We start from the raw sequence: 27,944 nt of genomic DNA, 5'->3' as shown, positions 1-27,944 counted from the left end.
GGCTGGTGAACTCTGTCCTCTATTCTCTTGGCTTCAGCCAGGCATTGGACTTGCCCTTCTGCTCTGATCTTGGCAGTCACCTTCACAGACGGATTAAGACTGAAGACCCCCAGGGGCTCCATCCCTAAGGGAAGCTTGAGAAGCAGAGCCCTGCCTCCATTCCCTCCCTGGATCACACCCCTCAGCCCCCAGTGGAGCCGAAACGATCCAGTCCGGAATGATCCCGCTATGGCCAAGCTCTGGTTCAAATTCCAGCGGTACTTCCGCAGGAAACCTGTACGTTTCTTTACCTTCCTGGTGCTCTACCTGACAGCTGGGAGCCTCGTCTTCCTTCACTCTGGTTTTGTGGGTCAGCCTGCTGTCTCCCAGAACCAGGCCAACCCCGCTGCGGGGGCCCCAGTGGAGGGCGCTGAGCTGCCCTTTTTGGGTGACTTAAATCTGGGCAGAGCCTTCCGGGATACAGGTGAAACCTCGAGCATCGCCCGCAGGTATGGACCCTGGTTCAAGGGCAAGGACGGGAATGAGAGAGCCAAGCTGGTGGACTACGGGGGAGCCTGGAGCCGGGCCCTCAAGGGGAGGGTCATTCGGGAGAAGGAGGAGGAGCGAGGTAAGAGGGGTGAGCATCTGGGCTTGGAAGGTGGCTGAGGAGAAGGGAAGGGGGATGATGATGATAATAACGTAATAACGGCTGCCAGTGTTCAGTGTTTAATAGGAACCGGTCATCATACATGCAAGAGGTTTCACAGAGGAGAAAATTGAAGCTCAGAGACATTAAGTAGCTTGCCCAAGGTCACACAGCTTGTAAACAGCCAAGCTTAGATTTGAACCCTGAATCTGTCAGAGTCCAAAGTCTGACCCTCCCCTGCAGGCGTTTTTAGCCCTTGTTACATACACTTGAAAATCAAAACACCTAGCATCTACTGAGCACTTACTAAGGGCCAAGTACTTTTCCAAGCACTTGACATGCATTGTTGAATTATCACCACAACTCTATGTGATAGGTGCTGTTATTCCCATTTTAAAGGTGAGGAAACTGAGGCACCGAGAGCCCAAGTTTACACAGCTAGCTAGTGACAGAGCTTCTGCTCCACTGCATTGCTTCTCAGTTCACTTTGCTGGATCTCTCAGTGATGGCACTTGGGGAACCTCATCGCCCTGGGCATATTTCGTTGCATTTTCTTAGCCTGTCACAGTCCAAAAGGGCTTTTCTTGGGCTTCCCTGGTGGCGCAGTGGTTGAGAGTCCGCCTGCCCGAAGCAGGGGACACGGGTTCGTGCCCCGGTCCGGGAAGATCCCACATGCCGCGGAGCGGCTGGGCCCGAGAGCCATGGCCACTGAGCCTGCGTGTCTGGAGCCTGTGCTCCGCAATGGGAGAGGCCACAACAGTGAGAGACCCGCGTACCGCAAAAAAAAGAAAAAAAAAGGGCTTTTCTTCGTAAGTGCATTACCTCATTTGATTTTCACTACACTCCACGGACTTAAACAAGGAATATGAACTTATGCCCATTTAACAGACGTGGAAACAGGCTTGAAGAAGTGAAGACTCTTCTCCAGGGCCGCATAACTGGTAAGTGATAAGTTCAAATCAGAACCATCTGGCCTGGATGCTGGCTCTATGACTACCTCCCAGAGTCAGCCAATGTCTCCCCATCTAACCCGCATTCTGGGGAGGACCCCACAACCCCTGCAGTTCGTGAGATTAACACGAATGGATGTTTCCAGAATCTGGGACAGATGGTTTGGGAGGATCTACGACCAATCGGGACAGAAGGAAAACCTCCCTAGCCCTTGTGTTCCCTGCCACGTGCCACGCTTCTGCTGTGATTCAACCTATGAAAAACCCCTTCTCCCACCGCGGAAGGAAGCAGGACTAATGGAGGGGGCTCATCCCGGGGAGCACATTTCCCTGCTTCAGTCCCACCCTGCACCTGGCTCAGGAGCCTCCAGAAGACCCTACCGTCTCACCCTCAGGAATTTCCTAGAATTCTGCCTCTTTGAAAACTTCACAGGGAGGTGAAGGGGATTGTGGGAGGTGGCAGAATGGATTGGAGGACTTGGATTCATAGTCCAGGTCCACTCCAACCAGCCGTGTGGTCCAGGCAAGTGGCTTTACCTTCTCATGCCTCAGTCTTGTCATCTGTAAAATGGGAATAATGACCCCCTCCCCGCCAGGTTTCTCCGGAGAGTTCAATGAGACATGGTTATGGAAACACTTAGCACACTGCCTGCACACAGTAAATCCTTAGGGATGATCAGGAAATTCTTGTAATCTACCTGGGTAAGGGACCCCATCTTGTAGGCACAGTTGAGGTGTGAGGTGCTACACTGATGGAGAAATCATGATGTGGGTTCCCTCTCTACCTTCTCCAATCAGTAAGCTTCGTCTCACCCCAGCCACACCAAACTCCTTCTGCTACTTTGCAAACCCCAAAGTTTGCCACAAGCCTGCGCCTTAGGATATGCTCCCATCGTACTTAGGATAAATTCCAGAGTCCCCACCATGGCCCACCAATCCAGCCTCACGTTATAACATTTCCTACCCGTCCTCACCACACACTCCCCTCCGTTGTCCTTCTTGCTGGTCATTGAACACACCAAGTCTTATCCTACCTCGGAATCTTTGTGTAGATAGTCCTGTCCACCTGGGGTGTTCTTCCCCGTATCTTTGCATGGCTCCCTTCCTCCCTTCCTCCTGGACCTCAGGCAAACCTGGCCACCCTGTAGACGTTCCTGGACTGTCCGAAAGTAGCACCACCTTGTGCCTGGTCAGGACCAGGTGCCCCAGCTCTATTTCTGGCACAGTACTTACCGCTCTCTGAAAGTATCTCGTTTTTACTCGCTTTCTTGTTTATAGTCTGTCTCTACTACCAGACCGTCAGCTCCAAGAAGGCAGGGATAGTGCCTGTCCTGTCACCTCCTTCTATCAGCACCTGGGACAGCACCAGGAACAAAGATGGCGCTCAGTACCTACGGGTTGAATGAATGAGTGATTGGATGGACAAATGAATGAATGGCCAGCCCTCTGCGTGGAGTGTCTCCACAGGCTTGGCTCTACTCTTCCTCCAGATCTCAGCTTAGCTCACCTCCAGAAAATTGTCCCTGACCCCACCTCCAGGCTTGATCGAAGGTTTCTCTTCTCTACTCCCTGTCATGGCCCTTATGTAAATGGTAATTGCCTGTGTTTATCGAGGTCCTTTGGTAGAATATGATTCCCTAGTGGCACAGTTGATCTATCCAACGACAATAACAACATCCCCCCATTTGTTACGAGAATGAAATCCCACTGCCACTATCACGAGTAATTATTACCATTTCTTGAGCACCTGCTTCATGCCAGTCACTGTCCCACTTGCTTTTCATATGTTATTTGCATGGAATGATATATGTAAAATGCTTATTACACCTCCTGGTTTATAATAATAGGTCACTTAATAGTTTCTGCTGTTAGTAGTAGAAATAATAGCTAAACATCTGTTGAATGGTCATTATTGGCTAGACCATGTTATAAGTGCTTCATTGCCTTATGTAATTATCACAACAACTCAAAAAGTTAGAGACTATTATCCTATTTTACAAATGGGAAAATTTAAAACTCAGGGAGAGGTCACTTACCCCAGGTTACACAGATAGTGAGTGGAAGAACTGAGGTTTGAAACAAGGTCCATTTAACTCCAAAGCTTGTGAGCCTTCTTCTCTACCACACTATCCCCGCTGCCTCTGGAAATCTTATGTATTTTATAAAATATAAAGAGAGAAGGAAGAGAAAATAAGAAAGAAGCCTGGACCCCAGAGCTCTCATCAGGCAGCTTTAGAATCAGGTGGTCTTAGTAAGAAAACACAAATTCAGACTGTCCTTGATTAACTTATTCCAAGTTCAGCAAGGAAATACAACATATTAGATTAACGCTAATAAAAACGAGACACTTCTTTGACCTGATGCTACACCCATTTGGCTTTTCTCTGAAGCTGGCAAGGGCTCTGCTTGATGCAGTGATGCAAGACTTAAGCTGTAAAGGATTCGGAGCCCATCACGGCGTAGTTGGTGAGGGTGGAGCTGCTCCCAGGCTGGGCTGGGGCTGGGCAGGAAGTCTGACTTCCTGGGTGGAGCTGGCACCTACAATGTGCCAGTCACCTTGCTAGGCTTGCGAAATCCTGTGCTCTGAGCAGCCAAATGAGGGTTCAAATCCCAGTTCTGCAGCTTGCTGGCTGTGCACCTTTGGGCAGGTCACTTCACCTCTCTGAGCCTCAGTTTCCTTTGGGAGATAAAAAGTACTTAACATCAGATGACTGATGTGATGATTATATAAGATAAATCAATAGCATGCTCTCTGAATGCCAGGCACTGTTCTAAACCCTTTGCATCTATTACTTCATGTAATCTTCGTAGCAACTCAGTTAAGTAGACACTGTTATTAACTCCCCCATACAGGGAAGAAACTAAGGCACAGAGAGGCTAAGTAACCTGCCCAAGGTTATCCAGCTGGAGGAGTGGGTAAACCAATATTTGAACCCAGGTGGTTTGAATCTTACACCTGAACCTTAAGCACTACATCATCTCCCTTCTCAGCACACAAGTACTCAGCACAGAGTGTGGCACACAGTAAGCAGTTAGTATGTGCTGGTTATTATTATTAATATTGTAATTCTGTAGGACAAAACAGAGATGATTTGACTTACCTTAGGTGACCCAGTTGTTGGGACCAGAGCCAGGAGCCAAATCCAGTTTGATTTCAAAGTCTGTGCTGTTTCTGTTCCCCCCAGATTACAGAAAGGGTGGGCTGGGTGTAAAGAAGGACACGGGGATATTTAGTCAGCATTTTTGGAAGGGGCAGCAGGGGACCCACTCCCCATCTCCTCCAGCTGAAGATGCAATCTCTGCAGATTACAGAGGGTCTCCTCTGTGTCGGAGACTGTGTGCTCATACTCAGCCTCACATCAGGTAGGAAGTATTAAACTCTTTTCATACATTAAGAAACAGAGGCTCAGAGAGAGTAAATGACTTGCCCCCCATGTCACACAGCTGCTAAGAGGCAGAGCAGACTCCAACCCAATTCTGTCTGAATCCAAAGCTCTTAACCACTGAGCTGTAGAATCCCCAACTGCAATCATTCATTCATTCATTCCATATTTACTGCACGTCTGTATGCCCCACCCTGTGCTGGGAGGTGGAGACACGAGAATGATTCAAGCAGTGTTTTTTTTTTCCTCTGAGGAGTATTCACACCCTCCTGGGGGAAGACAGGCAAGTAAAAGATAAATTATGTTTTCAAAAATAACTTTTTTCTTGATTATCAAAGTAGAAAAATTAGAATACATAGCAAAAAAGAGATGAAAATAAAAATAGCCCAGAGTCCCACCATTCAGCAACAGTCCCAGTCAACACTGTTGGTGTATCACCTTTACCTTCCTGTCTTTTTCCTCTATGTGTGTATTTCTAAAGAATAGAATGGTGTATATATAGCATCATATCCTGCTTTCCCCTACGATAGCACTTTTTCATTTTATTAAAAATTCTTCCCCAATGGGCCTAAATTATTTCTAATTTGAAAAAATAATGGACAATACTTGGAAAATTGTTTCAGAAAAGTGTTAAGGTGGGGTAAGCCAGGGGACTCTGGGATCCCAAAGGAGGGATCCTGTTCGGTCATGGGGCTGTATCATGGCTGCCTTCCTGGGGGAGGTGATAGTTGAGCTGAGCCTGCAAGATCCATGGGCCTTGACCAAAGTGAAGGATGCATCCCTTCTACCCCAGGGAAGCCTAGATATGAGCAGGAAATTCCATTCTCTCTGCAAGGAAACCCAGACAGCACTGGAGTGATCCTCTTGAAGGACAACTTTCCAAGATGGCGGAGAATCCTCAGCAGGAATATACAGTTTCTCTTCTCCATGAAGAGATCAATCTTACAATCAATCTTAAAATTACCCTTGTATTAGAGTCTGAGGGCTGCTGTAGCAAAATACCATGAACTGGGTGTCTTGAACAATGGAAATGTATTACCTTGAAGTTCTGGAGGCCAGAAGTCCAAAATCAAGATGGGCTCTCAAAGGCTCTAAGAGGAAATCTGTCCCAAGCCTTTCTCCCAGCTTCTAGCATCAGCAGGCGCCCTTGGCATTCCTTGCAGCTGTATAACGCCAGTCATTACCTCTGTTTTCCCATGGCCTTCTCCTTGTGTCTCTGGGTCTTCAGAGAGCCACTTTCTTACAGGGACACCATTCACATTGGATTGGGACCCACCTGCTCCAGTATCACCTCATAGGTAATTACATCACCAATGACCTTATTTCCAAATAAGGTCACATTCTGAGGTACTGGGCTTAGGACTTCAACCTATCTTTTTTTTTTTTTTTTTTTTTTTTTTGATGAAGGGCACAATTCAACCCATAACTATTCCACTTTTCAGGCAGGAGCTTGAGTAATTCTACAAGGCTACTGCAGTGTCAGGATTAGAACCCCGATCTGGTGGACTCCAAAACTGTTCTTGTAGGACACTGTAGTGCCTCCCGTCTGTGAATCTACTCACAGACGGTAAATAAGAGGAATACAAATTAACATATGTGTAGCTATCTTTTTAACGAATTACTTTCCTTGAAGAGAGCAAAATTTCTTGAAAAGGAAGATTAATTGAAGCAAAAGAAAAGAAAAAGTAAAGGAAAGGGGAAGAAACACAGTCAGGAGAGCTCCTTTCCAGATGCCTGTGCTCTCCTGGGCTCACCCCTCACTGGTTTCTGTGCTTGAGATAAATAGGCAGACTGGGACAGGACTTGGCCATTTCAGCAATATTTAGATGGCTGCAGAGATAAACTGACAGATTATGTGAACTCGGCCATTGATTCACCCTCGAGTGACCTGTGATTTTTGTCCCTGTATTACATATTCGATCTCCACCTCATCTCCGGGAGATTCTGCCACCACAGCAGAACTTGAGGTGGGCCTTTGGAAAATGGTGGAAGTGGGTTGGACAGTACCCTTGCTGATGAGCTCATTGCTAGCAGGGTGATAGAACTCCAGGGACAGGGTCACCGGTTACGTTGGCCACAGCCTGCACTGAAGGGTCAGTGGGGAAAGAGTCACCAGCACTTGCCCAGGACAAGGAGGAAACAGATTCAATATCCATTTCCTGACCCAAAGAGCTCAGCCTGTCCATCAGGTCACAGTATGTAACACGCCCATTCTTCTCCAGAGCATCAGTGAAGGTACCATGTATCTCTTTTTTCCTCCTGTTGACAGATGAGGAAATGGAAGGTCATCTGTTCACCCAACAAGTCTTTGAGCACCTGTTATGTAGGACATCTCAGTCTGATGCCTGGCCTGTGGGAGGGTTAGGGAAGGGGTGGTATAACATTTAAAAGCGCAGGCTTAGGGGCAGTTGGACCTATGGTCAAATCTCAACTCTTCTCCCAAAAGACCCTCCCTCTCCCATCATCCCTCCAGGAGGGCCTCTCTTGGAGGATGGAGAAGCCCTTCTAAGCTGAGACTGAATGTGGTACATGGGAAAAAGCAGCCTAGACATGGTGTAGTCTAGACTCTCCAAGCTGGGTGGCCTTAAGCAACTTAGCTTGACAATCAGCATATTAGTCAGTGCACCTTTGGTGGCAAGGGACAAAAACCCATCTTCAATCAGCTTAAGCTAAAGAAGAAAATGTATTGTGTCTTGTCTCCAAACTACCAAAGGGGCTAGATTTTCAAATGAGTGATTTGTGCCCTTCTCTTCCTAACTCTCATCTCTGCTCACCTCTGACTTAGTTTGGTTCTTCTCCTGTACAGACTGACTTTGATGCCAGGGATTGTGGCTGTTGGTAGCTCTGGGCTTAGAGAATGCCAGTGTCATAACCCAAGGGAAACAGATTTCTTTCTCCCAGCTTTAATCTATAAAAATCCAAAGAATGGGTCATGTGCCCTTCCCTGTAGCCATCAATCACTGGCTGGTGGCAGATGCAACATGATTGGCTCTTTCAAGGTCAGTGTCTCCTCATGGTCGGGGCAGCTAAGATCTGTTAACAGAAAAATAGGAAGAGGGGGTGCTTTGAAGGTACAAACAGTACCATTACAGTCTACCCCTTAACCCCACAGAGGACGTGTGTGTACATACACTCGCACTCCTATTAATTTGATTATAAAAATCTCATCTAACACAATCCACTATCCCATATATGGCCAAATGCACCTACCCTCACCCTAAGGTGAGACCACCCATGGTCATAGTACACCCAACTCCAAGCCTGGCATTTCTGGGTCACGAGTGTTACTCTCCATCAGAACTCAGTGTGGCCCCTTGTGATCCTGAAGTCTGTGGGCCAAATGGAAGTGAAGCCCCCCCCCCAAATGTAAAATGGACGGAGGACAGATCTGGGCTTAAATTTTAAGTGAGACACTTCCAAGCTGTGGTAACATAGGCAGACTACATAGTTTCGAATTCTACATAAAAACGAGTAACACGGAGTAACATGAGTGGTTACCAGTCAGAACATACACCATATGCCAAAAGAAAGGTTTGCATCTAAGACAGAGAGATGTAATAGTCATTAGGATCAGCCTCTTCATCTATAAAATGGGTTAATAAGAAGGGTGTGAGGACTGAATTTTTTTAAATAAGGCATGGCACTTAGTAAAGTAGATAGCACATGGTAGATACTCAATACATATTCTCTCCTCTCTCTCTCGCTCTCTCTCGCTCTCTCGCTCGCTCGCTCTCACACACACACACACACACACACACAGTTTTTGATCTGATGACAGTGACCTCATGCTGACAAAGTAAAACAACCACTTCCCCCCTTCCCCTTTCCCTCCCTCTCCTTCCTCCTTTTTTTTCTCCTCCTGCCCATCCTTGGACGCTCTGTCCTCTAGTGACCTATTGAGCTGAAGTTGGTGTGAAGCTGTCACCACCATGGCCCATGGAAGTTCTCACTCCCAGCCCAGATGTAAGCAAGCATCCACGCCCCAGGGCCGTGGTTCCTTCTGTGACACAGGAGGGACATACATTGTTGAACAAGCAGTGACAAGATGTAGGCTTTTCCAGAGCTGTCACCATCTGATGCGCCCGCTCCAGGGAGGCAATGTTTCTTTTAAAGATGGACGGACTGTTCTTAGTTGACCAAATCACCTCTGTCTTATGAAAGAAATTCAAGGTGATCAGGGATGAGACGCATCTCCAGCGAGGCTAACAAATTCTGCACTTACCAGGGTGGTGTTGAGGGAAACAATTGCTCCATGATGAGCCTGTATCCTCTGCTAGACCCTGCTCTCCACCATGAGTGAGGAGGACAAGAAGCCCACAGTTTAAATAGACAGCAGCCCACCCATGAACGAGATCAAGTGGCATGTAATATTTCCCTCAGTCATTCGCTATGAGGGCCGTTTAATTCCAAGGGCTGGCTGGGTCCTCGGTCTAACCTTCAGTTATTTCCAAGTGCAAGGGTGGAAAGAGCACTGGTTTGGGGTCCCATAGATCTAGATTTAAGTCTTTGTTCTACCATCAATTAGTTTCAGGTCTCAGCTCACTTCACCTTTCTGGGCCTCTGTTCAATCATCTAAGAAAACAGTTTAAGCATGCCAAGGGTCATTGCACCTGGGTCATTGCAAAGATCCTCGGATTCAAAGAGAAACAAGCAGTAGTTCAGAACATGGGCTCTGCAGCCAGATTGCTTGGGTCCAAACCTAACTCCACAGGTATAAGCTGTGTTTCCTTGGGCAGATGACTTAGCCTCTCTGGGCCTCAGTTTCCTCTTCTACATTGAGTGGGAATATTAATACTTACCTCATGGGGTCATTCTAAGGATTCACTGAGACAATATGTGTAAAGCAGTTAGCAAAGTGCATGTCCAAATTAATGATTATAAGAACATATGGGAAAAGACTTTATAAACTGTAAAGTACCATCTTTGTGTACTATTTACCAGGAAGTACAGGAACACGTGTACTACTTTAAGAAAACTAAGTGAATGGTTTGTACTTGGATAGTTGTTTTACATTATTTAAAATTTTCCTTTTGGATGAAAGCATTAACCTTGGCCCACAAGGTGGGCAAACTGTAAAGTACTTATACAGCACTGTGAATGGCTGGTTTTTTATTGCACTCACCTTAACTTTGTGCCTGTTATATTCAAGACACTGTGGTAGAGACGTTTATACAAATAAGTCCATGTTAACCTCATTGGGCTGATATTTTCATCCCCACAATGAAGAAAACTAGGCCTCAGGGAGGTAACTGGCCTAAATGCACTAGGTCAGCACGAGAATGTTACCAAAGTGATACGACAACCTAGATCTTGAGATATCCCAGGCCAGTGTTCCTTCCAAGGGAAAATAACACCTTAAGCCATCTTGCAGAAATGATAACAGGCTGTCAACTTATCAGGCTCTTCAGAGCTGTCCTAATACAGGTCTCATCTGCTTGGTGCTTAGGGAATGATGTTGGCTTGGGTTACTGGGTGCCCAGTTGTCACCAGTAGAGCCCAGGGGCATGACCTTAACCCTGGCCTTGGAAAGGTCCCTCCCTCCTCTCTGATGACCTCCAGGGCCCACAGCCTCACCCATGGGACACCACTGCCCTTATAGATCATGTTCTGCCAATGCACATGAGTTTCGGTCTCTCTTGTTTCTACTTTACTGTTCAGAGGAAGGAATTGGTACCAAAAGGTCAACAAGGCCACATAGCCAGAGGCACACTGGTTACTCCTGAAACCCTTTCAGCTTTGTCCCCCCTGCCAAATCTGACTTTTCTCATCTCCCCAAAGCTAAGTACATCGGCTGCTACCTGGATGACACCCAGAGCCGGGCCCTTCGAGGCGTGTCCTTTTTCGACTACAAAAAGATGACCGTCTTCCGTTGCCAGGACAACTGTGCAGAACGGTAGGGCCCCACCAGTGTCCCAGGCATTCAGATCCCTTCCTTCTCAGATTCCTACCTGTGGTGGTCTTTCTTTTTCCATGGGAGGGCATGATGGAGGATGAACATGTGGACAAGGAAAGGGTGATGTGTGTGTGTGTGTGTGCGTGTGTGTGTGTGTGTGCGTGTGTGTGCATATGCATACGTGCATGCAACTGAGCAGGGAGTTGGTCTGTGGGAATTTGTGAGACTGCCTAGGAGTGAGTTTGCAGTGTACGGTATGCAGGGTCATATGTTTGTAAGCTTAATGCCAGTACCTAACTGTCTTTAAATAACAGTAGCAGTGAGTGCAGGAGTCTCTGTGGATATGTTTGCAAGAGTCCCGAATTGTGGGGAAAGCACAAGTGGGTGTTTACACGCAGGCAAGTGTGAGTCTGTGAGCGTGAGGCTTGTGTGGTGCCCGTGGGAAGGGTGAGGTGGGAGCCCGGGATCAGGGCTATTTAATGGTTTACCAGCCAAGAAACTGTTTCTCTACCAGAGAGAAACACTCACCTGTCCAGACAGTGTTTTCCAATCTAAGAATAAAATGATGTTCTTGATTAAAACATGCACTGCGGGGAGGGCGCTCACTTTCCAAGAGTGGATGAGGCCCCAGAGGACTGGCGAGTTGGGACCCTCAGTCCAGGCCTGGGAACCAGCACTGCTGCCCTAGAGGCACTGTGGATTGAGCTGACCTTCTCCTCCCCTGTGCCCTGGGTCCCCTGATGTGTGATGGCTTGTGAGAGGCCTCTAACATACTCATCTTCAGGCTCTAGCCTGATCACAAGCTCTGAAGGAGCTCCACTGCATGGCTGGAGTGGAAATGGGCAAGTGGGTGGCCAAGGGACTCTTCCCTCAGTTCCTGACTAGAACACACTGTCCCCTTTATAATCAGCTTCCATAACAGTTCACCATTGAAATCCTGAGCCCAGGACCATCTCCAGCTTGGGAAAGACTCCAAGCTCTTGAGGATGTTGATTCTTTAATTTATTTATTGAACGGTGGGGAGACAGAAGTGAATTTCAGAGTCCATGCCCTCAGAGAGGTCTTGTGGGAGTTGAAGAGTTAATATTTGCAAAGCAAATATTTGAGTGCCTGGAAGAGAGGAAGTGTAAGCTATTGGCATTCTGTGGCCCAAACCCCGTTCTTGCTTCTGCCTCCCCAACTAGCTGGGGAGCCCCTTGGGGGCAGGGCTGCAGCTGGCTCATCTCTGCATCCACCTAGAAACCCATGTGGGCAGCGCTGAACCAGAGTGAATTACGCGAGTTGATCTGACTCGTCTTCTGAAGCTCCACCTTGGCTGTCACCTCCTCTGAGAAGTCTCTCCTGACACCCCAGGCAGGTTGGGGGCCTCTTCTGCATTTCCACAATCTGAGACTTACCCCATCTCAACCCTCATCTCACTATGCCGGCGTTTTCTGGTTAAGCGCTTGTCACTCCATCTAGGCTGTGACGCACACGTCAGCATCACCTGAATCTCTCAAGATTGCCGGGCCCCACCCACAGCTTTTGATTTGGTGGGTTTGAGGTAGGGCCCAAGAATCTGCATTTTTAACAAGTTCCCAGGTGACACTGGATGCTGTTGGTCCTGGAACTATGGATGGAGCACCACTGCTCTGATTTTCACACCCAGCTGGGAAATTTTAGAAACTCCTGCTGTCCACTGTTCCTTCTATCAGTGGATCCATTTATATGAGACGGGCCCCAAGGGCACCTGAGAACCAAGGCTTGAGAGAGACAGCGACAGACAGGTGGAAGAAGGAGGCTGGCCCAGCTCCAAGATGCCCAGATAGTTTAAGCTGCTCTTCCTGCGTCTGCCCAGGTGACCGTGTGATCACACGCTACCCGAGTAGTAGGGGTGTTTGGAGACATGAGTCTGGGTGGGTCTGTCCCTCCAGCCAGCCCCCGGAAGTCCCGAGTGATGGCGTGAGCTGACACCTCCCATAGGTCCAGCCTTGCATGACCAGTATTTTGCAGGCTGCTCCCCCAAGGAGCTTTCACGATTCTGGAAAGTGCCTCAGAGGCCACAGTGGGCAAGAGGACTGAGCAGGGGTCGTCCTACTCCCCTCTCCCCCACCACTTCATACCTACCCTGTGAGGCAGAGCAAGCACTTCCCTTTTCATCTGTTTACAGAACAGGTCCTCACTAAAAGTCCTTTTTAGGAAATGATTCCAGAGCTATGAAAAAAAATTGACAATCTTGCAGTGCCTGGATATTTTTTTTGTTGTTTTAAGGAAAGGAATTTTTTACTTGGCTGGATACGTGACCTTGGTTTTGCCACCTTCCAAAGACATACGAGAGTCCCTGCCCCCTCCCCTGGGTCCAGCTCCTCTCAGGGGACATAGAGGCATCATTCCTGGGGGATGTTTCCTGGAATAAAGAGGCTGGACTTTGCAGATATGATTGGCTTGTGGCTCTAGACAGGGAAGAGCAAGAGAGTGGGTGGGGCAGAGGGACCACAGGACCAGAGGGGTGTGTGTGTCAAGTGTCCTGTGTGTTGAAGGTATATGTAGATGGGTGTGAATATGACGTTGTGTGTCTATGTGGGTAAGTGTATGGGGGTGTGAGACATGAGGCAGGGATGGAAGCAGGTGGTCCCTGGGGTCTTGTCCCCTTCCAGAGTCTCCCTGTCCCCCAGGGACCTCTTTGTATTCCTTCTTGGCTTCCTGCCCATCCCACCTCCAAGACTTTCTAACCCCTTAGCCTCCCTGACCCTCTCAGGGTCTCCTTATTCTCAGTCCCGATCCCCCTGTCCCTTGGAGTATCCCTGTACCTCAGATCTCCTTGGGTCTCCCTGACGCCCAAAGTCTTCCTTGTTTCCCCTCTTCCAGGGAGATAGGGAGACCCCCACCCCAGTCTCCTTACTCCTCTGGGATCTCCCTGTCTCCTGGAAGCCTCTGTCTCCTGTCCCGTGAGGTCTCCCCTGTTCCCCTTCCATCGTCTGTCTCTCCATTTCCCCTGGGACCTCCTGGTCCCCACAGCCCTCCCGTCCCCCAGGCCTCCTCACTAGGTGAGTCACCCTGTCCCTGGGGTCTCCATGGTGGCAGTTACCCTGGCCTGACAGCAGCCTCCCCCAGGGGTTACCTGTATGCTGGGCTGGAGTTCGGCGCCGAGTGCTACTGTGGCCACAAGATCCAGGCGACAAACGTGAGCGAGGCGGAGTGTGACATGGACTGCAAGGGCGAGCGGGGCAGCGTGTGCGGTGGCGCCAACCGCCTCTCCGTCTACCGGCTGCAGCTGGCCCAGGAGTCAGCCCGCAGGTGTACGTGAGTCGGCCCCTCCCCTCTCTGCCCTGGCCCACCTGAGCGCCCACCTGTACCTTCCACGGCTCCCCCCGCTCCTGAGCCCTCGGCTGCCCTCCAAGGCTGCCACCATCCTGCCCCAGCCTCACCTCCAGCCACGCCCCTCTTCCTCCTTAACAAACAGCTAGAGCCTGAGCTGGCCTGTCCTTCCTCATTTTCTGAAAGCAGATTGTGTCTAACGATGGTGACAATGACGACAGCAAACACGTCATCGTTTTCCAAGTGCCTTCTACGGGAGAGCACATCTAATCCCCACGATGACCCTTGAAATTGCACTGTTATTCACCCACTCCCATTTTACAGATGAAGAGACTGAGGCTCAATGTCACACAAACAGCAGAGGATTGAAACCAACTCCAGAGCTTATGTCTTTAATGCTCCTGTAGAGAGAACGTATCCCTCGCCTGCCAGTGCTTCAGTCTTGTTGGAAAAACTCTCCAGTTTCCAAACTGAGGGAGGGAAGGGGATGAATAGCCGAGGACAAGAGCCACCCCTTCTTCTGTGGATATTGTCCCGTTGTCCCCTCTCTGGGTGTTTAATAGCAGTTAAGGTCTATTTATCAAGCATCTGCCGTGTGCCAGGCACGTGCTGAGCCCACTGCAAGCCTGATTTTGTTTCCCTTCCCTACAGACTTTTCAGGCAGTTACCGTGGTTAATTGTCTCCATTTTACGGTGAGGAAACCGAGGCTTGATGAATTTAAGTAAGCCTGCCCAAGGTCACACAGTCTTGTGACCTCAAAGGTGACCTTCAGACCTATACGAAGAGCTAATGGCCTTGACGAAAGACAGAGGGCTGAGGTTTATCCTGGTTACTCTTCTGATGCAGTCCTGAGGTAGGAATAGGAATCCAGAGCTAAGAATCCCAAATTTGAATGCTCCAATGAACCCTAGGGAGATCTTATTAAAATGCAGATTCTGATTCAGCCGGTGAGACTCTGCATTTCTAAGGAGTTCCCAGGTGATGCTAGGTTGCTGGTCCATGGACCACACTTTGAATAATAAGGCCTTAGACCTCCATGGAGCTGACAAGTTCCGCCCAGAATGTCAGCCTGCCCACCCAGGTGGATTTGGCAGAACCTTAATGCCTGTCTGCATGCAGAGAAAGGCCTTTTCCGTATGAATGTCATTGTTTATAAGAATTCCTTGCTGGTGTGCTTGACACTGTGTTCTGTTTTCCAAACCCCGTGTTTCTGAAGCCCTGTTCAAGCTTTGCTTTACAACGGGGTCCCGCGTGCCGCCAGTTTACAAAGTGGCTGATTTCTAGAAACAGAGGCACCCTCTGCCCCCCCATCGTTGCCTCAGTTCCTCCAGCTCTGCAGGTCTGGCTGGCAGAGGGCGGGGAGGGTGTGTGAAATCCAGGCTGGATGGTGTCCATACAGCAAGTCTCTGGTTTGGCCATTAGTGTAATGAGGTTTTAATTTGATAGCAGATTTATCATCCCCAATACTGATTTCTTTATGCCAATGTTTACATTATTTTGATGGTGACGTTGACCATATGAAGAGATGGCCTTAAAGTTGTGTGTATTTAGAGGGAAAGCTGATGCCACTAGAACATTCTAGTGGATGATGCTGAGCTAGATAACAAGAATTGGGCTGCGTATGTCATCAGCCACTATCAGCTAGACCTCCTTTTGGTTAAAGTTCAGATTGGCTGGGTAATACGAACATTCTCCTGTCTTTCTCTCTGTCTCTGTCACACACACACACACACACACACACACACACACACACACACACACACACACACACACACACACACACACACACACACACACACACACACACACACACACACACACACACACACACACACACACACACACACACACACACACACTATTGAGATCACCTGGTATAATAACACTCTCATGGACCAACAAAGATTTTCAGTCATCAGGTGAAATATATAAACCTTGACACACCGAGACCACTAGATCCCGCTACAATTGGGTGTGTTTTGCCCTGGTAGCAGTGGGAGGGCTGTCTGGGTGGTGGCTGGTAAGAAACCCCTGAGGCTGATGGGAATGCTGCTGTGCCCCTCAGCTTGCCCGCCTCTGCAGTGGTGTTTTGTTCCATCTGAGAAAGGAATCTTTGTATTTATGTCGAAGACGGGGAACCCATTCATTTCTACTGAGAGGGGAGTCCTGGATTCTGTAAGTCCACCCCAGCTGTTCTGAATCGTCGCTGTACAAGGCTGGAAGCTTGGGCACCTTCAGCTGGAAACTCCAGAAGGAAAGCTAAGCCTTGCTAATCTCAAGGCTACTGTGGCTGAGATGAGAATGGAAGTGGCTTGGATAAGGAGACAGATGGTTTGTCAAATTGGGACTCCTGGTGGGCTCCCAGTTGGCAACATGGTATTTGGAGAGAGCATGGGAACTGTTCATTAAACACTTGATGCTCCCATGTGTATTAGGCGTGGAGAGGACAATGGGGAATACAGCACAGTCCCTGCCGTCAAGGAGACCACCGTCTAGTGGAGAGACAGACCCAAGACGAGTGGGATCTGTTCAAGCATGGCGGGTATATATAGGAGCCACGGGAGCAACATTTGAGCTGAATCTCATTCTGAGATTTCCAGGTGAAAGGGAGAGTCGTGTATTCAGCCATGAACAAAAGGATCCTCAAAGGTGATGTTTTGAATGACCTGTTGGAAGCACCTTCCTCACTGATGCTTCATTTTACGGCTTTAGAAACTGAGGCCCAGACAGCACAAGTGGCTAAATCGAACAGCCCTGCGGGAGGCTCCACAGAACAGGGCTGACTGATTAAGGCCTTGAAAGAGGCATAGGATTTTGCCTGGTATAAAAGAGGAGGATATCCAGACTCAAGGAATTGCCAGAGGGTGGGGGAGAAATCTAGGCAGAGGGGATAGAGTGTGCAAAAGCTGAGAGGTAATTTCTAGACATGATGGACAGGCATGATCTTTCCAAGGCCACAGCGCTTCTTAGGGACTGAGCATAGGCTGGAACCCAGGTCTCTGACTCCTAGTTTGAGTGCTAACTCTAGATAGTGCTGTAGACACCTTGACCTCTTGTATTGGATTTTGGACCCCATTGCCTCTCTTTTGGGAGTGTTCCTTGGATTTAACTTACCTCCTTTCTTCCTTGACCCCTGACCTCTCCTTCTGCCCTGCGTCCTGACTCTACACCATACAGAATATCCAGTGCCTTTGTTCTGACTCAGTGGCTTCCCATTCCTGAGATCTGACTTATACACAAATAAGTCAGAAAGGGAGGCCTTCCACTGGCACACGACACTAGCATGTATTACATTAGGGAGGGCAATGAGCAAACACTGCAGGAAACAGGTATGGTGGAAACCAGATTCCATTTGTAGAGTCATTAGTTTGTATTAACACCGTGTCCTAATTGTGTTTCCCTGAGCAGTGGCACAGAACTCTTCATGATTGTGAAGATCCAAAGGAGGCTTATTATCGCCCAAGCACCACTCTGGTGGGGTGTCCACCTTGCGTGGGGTGCCAGCCTGCGTGTTTCCGAGGTGACGGAATGCTCCGACAGTAGTGAGAGCATTAGAAGGTTGGCAGAGCAAATGTCTGCAGGCATCCTGCTCTTCTTTCTTGCCACAGACACTCGGGCACACGGACTCTTTGCCCTTGTTAGAAAAGAACTGAGAAATGGACTTCCTTCTTGGTTGGCTTACATTTTTTCACAGCAGTTTGCTAAATGTGTCAGCAAGTGTAGCTTCTCCTCCCAGGGGCAGAGACCTGCTGGTGATTCGAGAGTATTATGGCTTTATAGGGTGTTGCAAGAGATTTCATTTGCCTGAAAGATTCTTGCAAGATTCGCATTGCAAGGTTCATTAGAATTACACAAAATATACAATATGTATGTGGGTCCCGTGGGTGGCTGTCCGTGGTGCTGACAATCCTTTAGTGCTGCCTAAAACCCCCATGACTGCAGACCAGCCTCTCCCAGGACCCGGCACTTTTCCCTCTTGTTTTTTCTCTTCTGTCTTGGTGAAAGTATTGTGAAGCTCATGTTATCACCGAAACAGTAGATCTTGACTCGTGGGTCACACTGTACCTGGTGACTCTTGTGTACTGTTGCTAGTTCTGGCGATTTTTTATCTTTGAAGGTTACAAGGGAAACGTTGTGCAATGCTTGTAGTTTTTGTTCACTGGTACTCCGTTTTAACAGTTCTGCTGAGAGGAGCCTCAGATGACCATGGAAAGTCATATTGGATGGATGGGCTATGTCTAGCTCCTTCTTTGCCGGGCCTGGAGGCCTCTCCTTTCCCTTGATATATGCCTGGGACCCCTGAATTTTATAATTCATATGGGTCTTCATGTGTTCTGCTGTGTAGGGCCAAGGAGATGTTAGCTAGAAAATTTTTTCTCCTTCTGCATCATGATGGGGGAGAATTGGCTTGCTCTTCTCCGTGAACCATAATCCAGGAAGGCTATGGGAGCAATGATTGTAGATTTTGGAATCAGGCAGACATTGTTTCTATCCCAACTCCTTCACTTACTTGCTGTGTTGATTTTGGTCAAGCCACTCATTCTGTCTGAGCCTCAAATGCCTCATCTGTAAAATGGGGACAATTCCAACCTTGAAAGATTGCTCTGACCACCGAGTGAGATAAAATTGAGAAAGCACATAGCACAGTGCCTGTTATGAAGTAGTGGTGGTGCACCCTCCTTCCTGAAATGAAAATTCCTCAACTCACTCCGAGTAGCACCCAACTCAAGCTATCTGAATTTCCAACAGCTCACAGGAGCCGCTGGTGATGCCTAAAAATAGCTGGTTTGAATTCTCCTCGGACAGTTAGGCTCTTTGTGTAATTCAATCTCTCTCTGATTATAGGTAGCCATTAACAGCTCCCAGCTCACTGCCTTTCCTCCTCACCAGCATCTTTAATGCAGTAGAGCTTGGCCTAATTACCCGGGGGGTGATGGCCTCTTTCAAACCAAGGAGAACTCTTCCACGCCTGCCTTTAAGCTGATGCCTGGTGGGATTTACCTCATCTTTGTGAAGCCCCAGAACAAAGAGATGATGGACTTCACAGATACTTGCAGCTGGTTCCAGGATGCTCTTCATCTGCCCCCAGTAAAGGGAGTTGATGAACAGTTGCTCTGCTCGCCTCTTGCTAGTAGAAACTCCAAGCTTCCGAGGTCATGCACCGTCCCAGCTGGCCTGGCGATGAAGAGCTGACATTATCAGAATGTGGGGCATGGGCTTTTGTGATCCTCGGACCCCTACTGTGGCGCCTCAGAGGGTTTCTGGGAAATTCAGGTGGCTGGCATGGGGTCTCTGGAGCCCAACCATGTTGGAATTCGGCAGGCCTCCTGCAGAATAGCAGAGAGGTGGGAACCTAGGATGTGATGTCAAATAAGATCAGGGTCAGATCCCTACTCTGCTCCCCACTAGCTGTATGAGCTGGAAAAGTGACCAAATCTTGTTACGTCTCGGGGTCTCCACCTGCAAAACAGGATAATAGCATCCTCTACCTCTTAAGTTGTTGTGAGGATTAATTGAGGTGTGATATGTGTAACATACTTAGCACTAACGACATACAGTAAACAGCTGTTATTGTTACCTTTGTTGCTATTCTTCAGCAAGGGTTGGTCGTTAGGAAGACACTACTCAGGGTTGCTGCTACTGTCCACGGACTCTGTACTGCACAACTCCAGGGAGCGCCCTTCTCACAGGCTACAGGCTGTGAAGAGCAGTGGCTCTGAACTCTGTGCAGGATTTCCCTTGTGAATTAAGAATGCTCAAAGATCCAAGATATTTTAAGTTGGGTTCCCCCAGAGACAAGGATGTGAGCTCTGGGTTACTTGAATCATGACCCCAGGATGCACCTCCAGGGGAGTGGAGACGTGAGAAAGGGAAAGGAAGGAGCCAATACTTGCCCTTTACAAAGCAGGTCACTGCTGAGGACAGCTGAGGCTTAATCCCACCGGGGAGCTGTGGGAGGTGGTGGAGAGCGTGCTTCAGAGATGTCCCATTGGAGGAGCAGGAAGCTGCAGTATTTATCCTCCAGCGTTCACCCATCATTGGCTGAGGGTGGCTCCCAGGGAGATTAACTCCCTGGCAAGTGCAGTCTGTCCCTCACATACCCTAGGTGTTTACAGTAGGTCACTGTCAGCCTGTACTGGGATGGTGAGTGCCAGGAGTGTATTAATGGGGCACTGATAGTGTCTCCTACCTGCAATCTAGCCACCCTTCACATATCATGAACGAGCAATGAAGAAGGAGCAGGAAGACACATTGACTGAATCCTGGTAGGTCTCAGGCACTGTGAATGTCACTGCATCGCCTTCTGTCCCACCTGTGCAGGGTAGAGATAATCATCCCCATATACAGATGAGGAAACCGAGGCTCAGTCCAAGGACACACAGCTAAGTAAGTTGCTGACCCAGGCCTGTCTGAATTCAAAACCAAGGCCCTTTCTGCTGGGCACGAGAGCTTTTTTGCAAACAGGAAGGCATCTACCTACTGCTGTGGAAGTCCAAAATTCTTTGTATCACAGGAAGAGTGTTAGGAAGGTCAGGGGACCCAGGCTGGCCACTTCTCTTTTGTTTTCAGACGTAAGAGAAAAGAAAACCTCTCACCACTGGTGTGGAGAACCGGTGACGCAACCCATTTTACAGATGGAGGAAATGAGGGTAGCAGGAGGATTCAACGTGTTGGCCACCGTGCATGTTCTCAGTGTTCCAATCACCAAGCCATAATGGAGAGCAACCTGCAGAGAGAGGTGGACTCCAACGTGTTCCCCAGATCCCTGGGAGTCCGACCTTCCCGTTAGACATCACAGAATTCTCTGTGAATCCATGTGGTTTCCCTCCAAAAGCAGAATGGGCAAGACTGTAGGAAGACCCCACATCCAGCAGGTTTACTGTTCCTAGAACTAACTTCCCAAACCTGTTCCCCTCCCCCCACCACCCCAGTGCATACCTTGACCAAAGAGAGACTCACAGCAGCAGCTTCTGATCCCTCTCTGGCCCTTTAAGGCCTCTGAAAACGTCACCTTACTTGGTATTCAGGGCATTCAGCTCAGCTCTGCTTTCTAAGGTGGGAGGGTCAGGGACTCATTAGCGGATGCTTAAATGTCAAAGGGAGACCTGTCTCAGCAGAGCTGGGCTTACAGAGTCTTCCTTCCTCTTCCCACACTTGCAGTCTGGCCTCCTGGCATCCAGGAAGGCAGGAGAAAATCATCTGGGGAGAAGCCAGGGTAGGAATTCTACTTCCTGTAAGGAGACAGATTCACAGCCCCTTGCCTGTCCCTTCCACTGTACTGACAAATCTCATTCCTGCTGCTAGTTGTCAGCTGTGTGACCTTAGGCAAGCCACTTACCCCTCTGAACCTCTGTTTCCCCTTCTGTATAATGGGGAGAGTGAGACTTTCTTTATAGGAATTAGGAGGATAAAGTATATCAAGTGCTTACACAGTGCCTGGTACGGCGAGAGCATTCGATAAGATCGTCAAGAATGGAAGCATCTCAGACTTAGATTCCAGTCTCAGCTCTGCCTCTTATAAGCTGGGTGACTTGTGTCAAGCGGTTTCAGCCCTCTGAGGCTTGAGTTTCTCCATCTGTAAAAATGGGGATCCTTATACCACCAGAATGATGCAAGGGTTCAACGGGGCCACATGTGTGAACAGTTTAACCTAGTTCCTGGCTGATAGCACGTGACCCATATATGGTGGCTGTGATGATAACAATGATACTGTGATATGACTATAAGCATCTAATCATCATAGTAGCATTATTATTATTGGAAGAAGCGTAGACTTGGGAGACAGAGCAACTTGGCTTTGATCTCACTCTGTCCTTAGACAGCTTTGTGGCCCTGGACGCCAGAGCGCCTCCTTGAGCCAGCCGTGGCAGCTACTGCTCGTGGCTGCGAAGATTCAGTGGAGCCAACGTGCCCAGCTTGGAGCCTGGCATCCGTGCGGGCTCAGTAAACACTGGTGGAGTCTAAAGAGAAAAGGCGAGTCCCCTTACTTCTGAGAGTAAGTCCAGCGTCTCTGCCCTGGGACCTGATTGGCGTCCAGCTAACTAAGTTTTCTGGTTACGTGAGGTTTCGTCCACACTGCTTCCGGCTTCTCATCTCATTGCTGTAAATCTTTAGCTTAAACGCCTGACTCCCCTCCGCATCCTCACCTCGTACGGCACGTTCTCTGAGCATCGTTAACTCTTCCTCAGGGTGACCAATGAAATGGCGCGTCCCTCGGTGCATCCTGGGCCACGGGATGGGAGACTGTCCCGTGTTCCCCCACGGGACACTAGTGCCATTTGGGGTCTGGCAGTTCCTCATTTGGGGGATGGAGGGCTGTCCTGCACAGAAGAGACTGCGTAGTCTAACCCCCTCCCTATCATTTACATGTGGGGAAACTGAGGCCTGGACCACAGCGTCCACCACCGTCACTTCTCACCAGCCTCTCGCAGCAGCCTGGAGTGAGAGGTGGGGAGTGGAGGAGATGGTGCTGGGTGGCGGGAGCCTGCAGCATGCTCTGGAAATCAGTCATTTAACCCAATTCCAGATGTCTTCTCAGCTTGCTAGATTTGCCTCCACGATGAGCAATTTCAGGCTACAGGGTGCCAGGTGGTAGAGGTAATCACTAGGGTGCCTTTGACAGCTGAGATTTAAAATTTTCATTCCTAGACTCCCTCCCCGCTCCTCCACCATCCTTCTGCCCGGGGAGTAATTTCATATCCTTTTCTCTGCACTTAAATATAGATATATACGTATATGCTAAAAAAAGAGGGCTCCTTCCTGGGGGATCTGAGACCCTCCCCAGCCCAGGACTGTGCAGGGGAAGACAGAGCTGTATCAGAGTTGTTGATTTTTGTAGCTTGCTTCACTTTTCCCCAAGGATTAGCATTGTCTTTCTGAGATAATCCTTAGCACGTTTTCGCTAACAGTGGGTCCCTAGTATTGTCACATAACCTCCCCTCTCTAAGCCCTGCGTCTCTCATCCGTAAAATGAGAGTTTACTATGGACCCTGCAGAGTTCCCAAGAAGGTAAAATGAGACGGCATTCGCAAAGTTCTCAGAAGAGTGGATCACACATGGTAGGTGCTCAGTAAATGGCACCTACTTTTGTGCTCCTGATTTTGATTCACTGCATCAACAGTGTCCTTTATTTCATGTGAAAGCTGTGCTTCTAGAAAAGTGTATACAGCTCAGATTTGAGAACAGTGGAACCCAATTGAAAATGGGCACCATGAGTCTTTAGATAAATTTGACAGGGGCCACTTATAATTTTTAAAATTTGTCTTTATTACATTAAAAAATAACTATGCACTGTCAAAGAAGTTAGAAAGCGTTTTACAAAAAGGTGGAAATAAAAATTGCCTATATCCTATCAGAGTTCCCCAGAGAAACAGAACCAGTAAGATATATGCAAATATATAAATCAAGAGATTGATTTAAGGAATTGGCTCATGCAGCTGTAGAGGCTGGCAAGCCTGACATCCAGAGGCTGAATTCCTTCTTCTCTGGGAAACCTCGTTTTTTCCCCTCATCCCTTCAACTGATTGGATGTGGCCCACCGACGTTTTAGAGGGAAATCTCTGTTAAGTCTCCTTAAAGTCAATGAACTGTAGATAGTAATCCTATCTTCAAAAAACCTTCACAGCAACACCTAGACCAATGTCTGACCAAACAACTGGGCACCATAGCCTCACCAGGTTGACACAAAACTTAACCATCACGTCTGCTATTAAGAGATAACCATGGTTGTTAACGTATTAGTCTATATCCCTCCAGAGATTTACACTGAGAGAGAATTTGCGGACACAATTGATATTTTATAATATGTGGAGTTTCATGGTCTCAGTTTTTATTTAACATTCTATCTTGAACACATCTTCATCTCTTTAAAGTAACCTTTAACATCATTATTTTTGATGGGGCATAGAATCCCATTGTGTTGTCATTCCCTACTTTATTTGTCCAGTACTTCATTGTTGGACAGCAAGGTTGCTTCCAGTCTTTCACCTGTTAATTTAAATAAATGCTGCAGTGAGCATCCTTATTGATGTCTTTGTGTACACCTGTAATGGATGCAAAGGGTACCCACCCAAATCCTCTTTACCACCAATGGCTCACATCTGCCCCCTTGCCCCAGCAGCCTTCCAAATGACAGACGTTGGGGAGGGGGGCACATAGGGCCAAGGTCGGCCCCTTTCCTTAAAGTGGGACCAACTCTGTGGTACAGTTTACCCTCCGGGCTGGAGGTGGGACCCAGCCAAGATCACATGCTTACTTAGCTCCTCCTCTGCCCTGTCCTGCTTCTCCTGAAAAGCCATAAAACATTGTCTCAGGTTCAGCTTCAAGTAAACCCAGCTGAAGACAACATCTCTGAGTATTGTTTTGAGGATGACTTCTATTAAAGAGATAGCAACATCTTCTGAATTTTCTGTTGCGTAGCTGGGATGTTTCCAGATTAGGTTATCTGAAGGGGAATCTCTCCAACAAATCAGTCCCTTAGAGCACTGATGGGGCAGAGGCTCCCGAGGCCCCGGTTTTTCCCCTAAAGCCCAGGACAATGGGAGGGAGAGGGGGCACCCCAGTGCTGGAAGGAGGGGCAGGAGAGCTCTGGACCCTTTGCTTCCCTCCGTCCCAACCCTCTCCTGATGAGATCACGAAAATCCTCCATGGCATCTGTCATTTCCCTAAATGAAAAGTTGCCACCACCAAGAATGGGAAAGCGAGACATAGGAGTGGTGACAAAGAAAAGGGGATTATATGGCCCAGCAAGAACATCTCAGTGACCTGTGTTGTTGACAGAGATGCCAGGGTTGAGGACATTCTTTGAATTTTCTAGCTCATGAGTCTCCACTGTGGCTCACTGCGTGACCTTGGGCGAGACTCTTGCCTAGAAGGTGGCTCTCCCAGCCTACATCTGACTAGTTCTTTTCCCTCTGTCTCTCCAGATGGAAGTGCAGTCTTCCGAGGCTGCTTCCGCAGGCCCGACAACCTCTCCCTGGCCTTGCCCGTGACGGCTGCCATGCCCAACATGTCTGTGGACAAGTGTGTGGACCTTTGCACAGAGAAGGTGAGCCTGGTTCTGTGCACGGAGCTCTGGGGAGGGTGGTGTGGAGCAGCTGGAGGAACGGGATGCTTGGCTGGAGGAGCAGCAGCCCAGCTGGGATGAGAGAGGTCATTACTGTGATCTGTGATCTGTGACATGGGGGGAATGTGACTGTTTCATGTTGATCCGGAGGGTAGGAGTTACATGGGGCCCATTTCTTTCCCTCCAAAGAAGTGTGTTTGTTCTAATAGTGAGGACTGCTCAGGAATGAGGGCCACATGTGAACTGGGCCGAGAAGCGTGTGTAGAAGATTGCCAGGTAAAGGCAAGGACAATCCCACCTTGTGACAGTGTGAGTTCCCCGTCACTGGAGGTATGCAAGCAGAGGCAGAGCAGCTGTGGCATACGGAACTTTGGACACTGGATATCAGTTGGACTGGATGATCCAACTGGCTGATCCTTTCTCAGCCTGAGATCCTTGATGGGTGACTGTTTATCCTTCCTCCCAAGCCAGACAGGGAACACCACAAGAGCAGAGACTGTGGCCCAAAACATTTTGTGACCACTCCCAATACCCAGCACAGAGCTAGGCTCATCGCTGGCATTCAGTGATGTCTGAGGAGCTCCCTCCTTCACTCAAGGTGAGCTAATTACACGAGGGTCCAAAGGAGAACCAGCCCTCCCCAACCACAAGAAGGTGGTTGCCCATTTCATTCATTCACTCAGCTAATATTTGATGAGAACCTGCTTTGTGCCAGGCCCCTGTGCTCAGTGCTGGGGGTGCAAAGTCAACAAGATATGGTCTTTATCCTCCATGATGCTGACATTTGCTGGGGGCCAACTTTGTGGCTCTTCCTGGGTGCTCAGCGTGTGCCCCAACTGCTGAATGCCCCCACCTGCTCTGACTCATCCTGCTTGGCTTTTCTTTCATCAAGGCTCCTAATTCACAAAGCATGTCTCAGGAAGACTGAAAGGATCATCATAGAAACTGCCACTTACCGAGCACCTCCTCCATGCAGCCCTCTGCCCCACGGGTCACACAGTTTACCTCTCACAACAAAGCTAGGTGTTGGGAATTTTCATCCCCATTTCACAGATGACAAAAACAAGGCTCAGACAGATGAAGTCACTTGCCCAAGCTCACAGCGCAAGCAAGTGGCAGAACTGGGACTGACACCAAATCTATTCTCTTGACTTCTGAGCTACCCTAGAGACCCCACAGAGAGGCTTCCAGGAACCATTCAAGGGCAGCCAGGCCACTTCAGGTCACCAAGCATTTCCTGAGTGCTTGCTCTCCTCCCAAGAGGCATCCTGGAAGGTCAGGGGCGATGTTCATAAGAATGAAGGAGGTTTGACCATCTTTTTGTCCAGCTTTCTCTCTTGGGCAGGAATCCCCCTCCCATGGCATCCCCTCCAGGTGGACATTCCTCTGTCCTGAGGGCTCTGGAGGAACCTACAGATCAGCCAGAGGTGGAGGACAAACACAAGACAGTGAGGTCACAGGGCAAACCAGGATGGAAGAGGGTCCAGCTGCACATAGGACTGGAGGGAAGCAAAGGTGTGGGCAGGTTGCGTGGGCGGGGTGGGGGGCGACAGGAAGACCCCGCTGCAAACCTCCCTCTTCTAGTTTCTTCTAATCTCCTTAGGGCACCACAGGAGGAAAATTGAGGGGATTAAGTGGACAGGGGTCCAGATCTGCTTGTGTCAAGTGGTGGAGGGTCTGAAAGACTTAGGGTGTCAGAGGAGGCTTCAACATGGGTCACCGGCTAGAAAATACCATCAGTCCCAGCCCAGGTCCACCCACCTGTATCAGCATCTCTCTGATCTTTGGCTACGTGCTGTAGCTCATATTTAACACCTGTGAGAAATAAACCAAACCTACCTACCATGGCAAAGCTCACCGGAACCAGCCACGGCGGTATGACCTTGGTTTGTTACCACATTATTCCTGGACCAGCTGCCAGGGAGAATTCAGCTTCATGCGTCTGAGCAGAAGCAAGTTGGACCAAGGACGGTCCATTGCCCTCCAGATCTCAGGCCCAGCCTGCTCCCACTTAGCTCTTTCATAGAACAAATAAAACAATTAGGAGCAGCTCTCCCAGCAAAGACTGCGGCTACGGGTAGGTATCAACATCCTCTTTGGCTTAAAAGGAAGGATTCAGACAGCTTTTCCCAAAGCATGGGCTTCATATCACTGTCAGACACAGAGGATTTACTCTGGCATAATGCATGGCCATGAGAAAAACTTTTCTTTTTCAGTTTTCTTTCAAGACCTCCAGGAGAAAGCTGCTTGTCAGTGCTAAAGTATCTTTAACACCTCTCTCCCCTCAACTAATCTCCCTTTTGCAGGAAAAACAGAGTCGACCCCAGGCTCAAGTTCTTGGCAGGCAGAGTGCCTAGTTAGAATTTAATCATGTGGTTTTCTTTCTGCAGTATTGGGGTTTACAGTATGGAAATGTATGGAAATGATACTTCTCAACCAGTGCTACCTTCAGGAGTAATAAATAGTTCCTTTGAATAGAGAAAGCCCGTGCGCAGCAACAAAGACCCAACACAGCCAAAAATTTTATATATATATATATATATATAAAAATTAATTTTAAAAAGTGACTTGACACATAAAGGAAACAAATAAATGAATAATAGTACAGGAAAGCAAAAAAGAAAATGGTAACTATGTGAGGTGATGGGTGTGTTGACTAGCTTGATTGTGGTGATTATTTCACAATGTATACATACATTGAAATGTCAAGTCGCACATCTTAAATAGATG

At 48.5% G+C, this 27,944-nt stretch overlaps 1 protein-coding gene across 2 annotated transcripts in view; it reads left to right on the top strand.

The window, feature by feature from the left end:
• Positions 1-228: 228 nt before the first annotated feature.
• The window catches only part of WSCD2 (WSC domain containing 2), a gene marked incomplete at both ends in the record, with an annotated part of 40,990 nt that continues 13,274 nt past the window's right edge, over positions 229-27,944 (top strand). Inside the window, 4 exons of one of the 2 annotated variants that reach the window (XM_082667198.1) lie at positions 229-607; positions 10,737-10,851; positions 13,945-14,129; positions 25,075-25,196. In XM_082667198.1, the coding sequence (XP_082523324.1) occupies positions 229-607; positions 10,737-10,851; positions 13,945-14,129; positions 25,075-25,196 (801 nt within the window). Of the gene's footprint in view, positions 617-10,736; positions 10,852-13,944; positions 14,130-25,074; positions 25,197-27,944 lie in introns of both variants that reach the window. The other variant, XM_082667197.1, reaches the window with a different exon arrangement.

This window comes from Grampus griseus (assembly GCF_964374135.1).
Source record: "Grampus griseus genome assembly, chromosome: 12".
In the NCBI taxonomy this organism is placed as follows: domain Eukaryota; kingdom Metazoa; phylum Chordata; class Mammalia; order Artiodactyla; family Delphinidae; genus Grampus; species Grampus griseus.
Note: the sequence above shows the minus strand (reverse complement) of the source record. Positions and strands in the feature narration are given on the sequence as shown.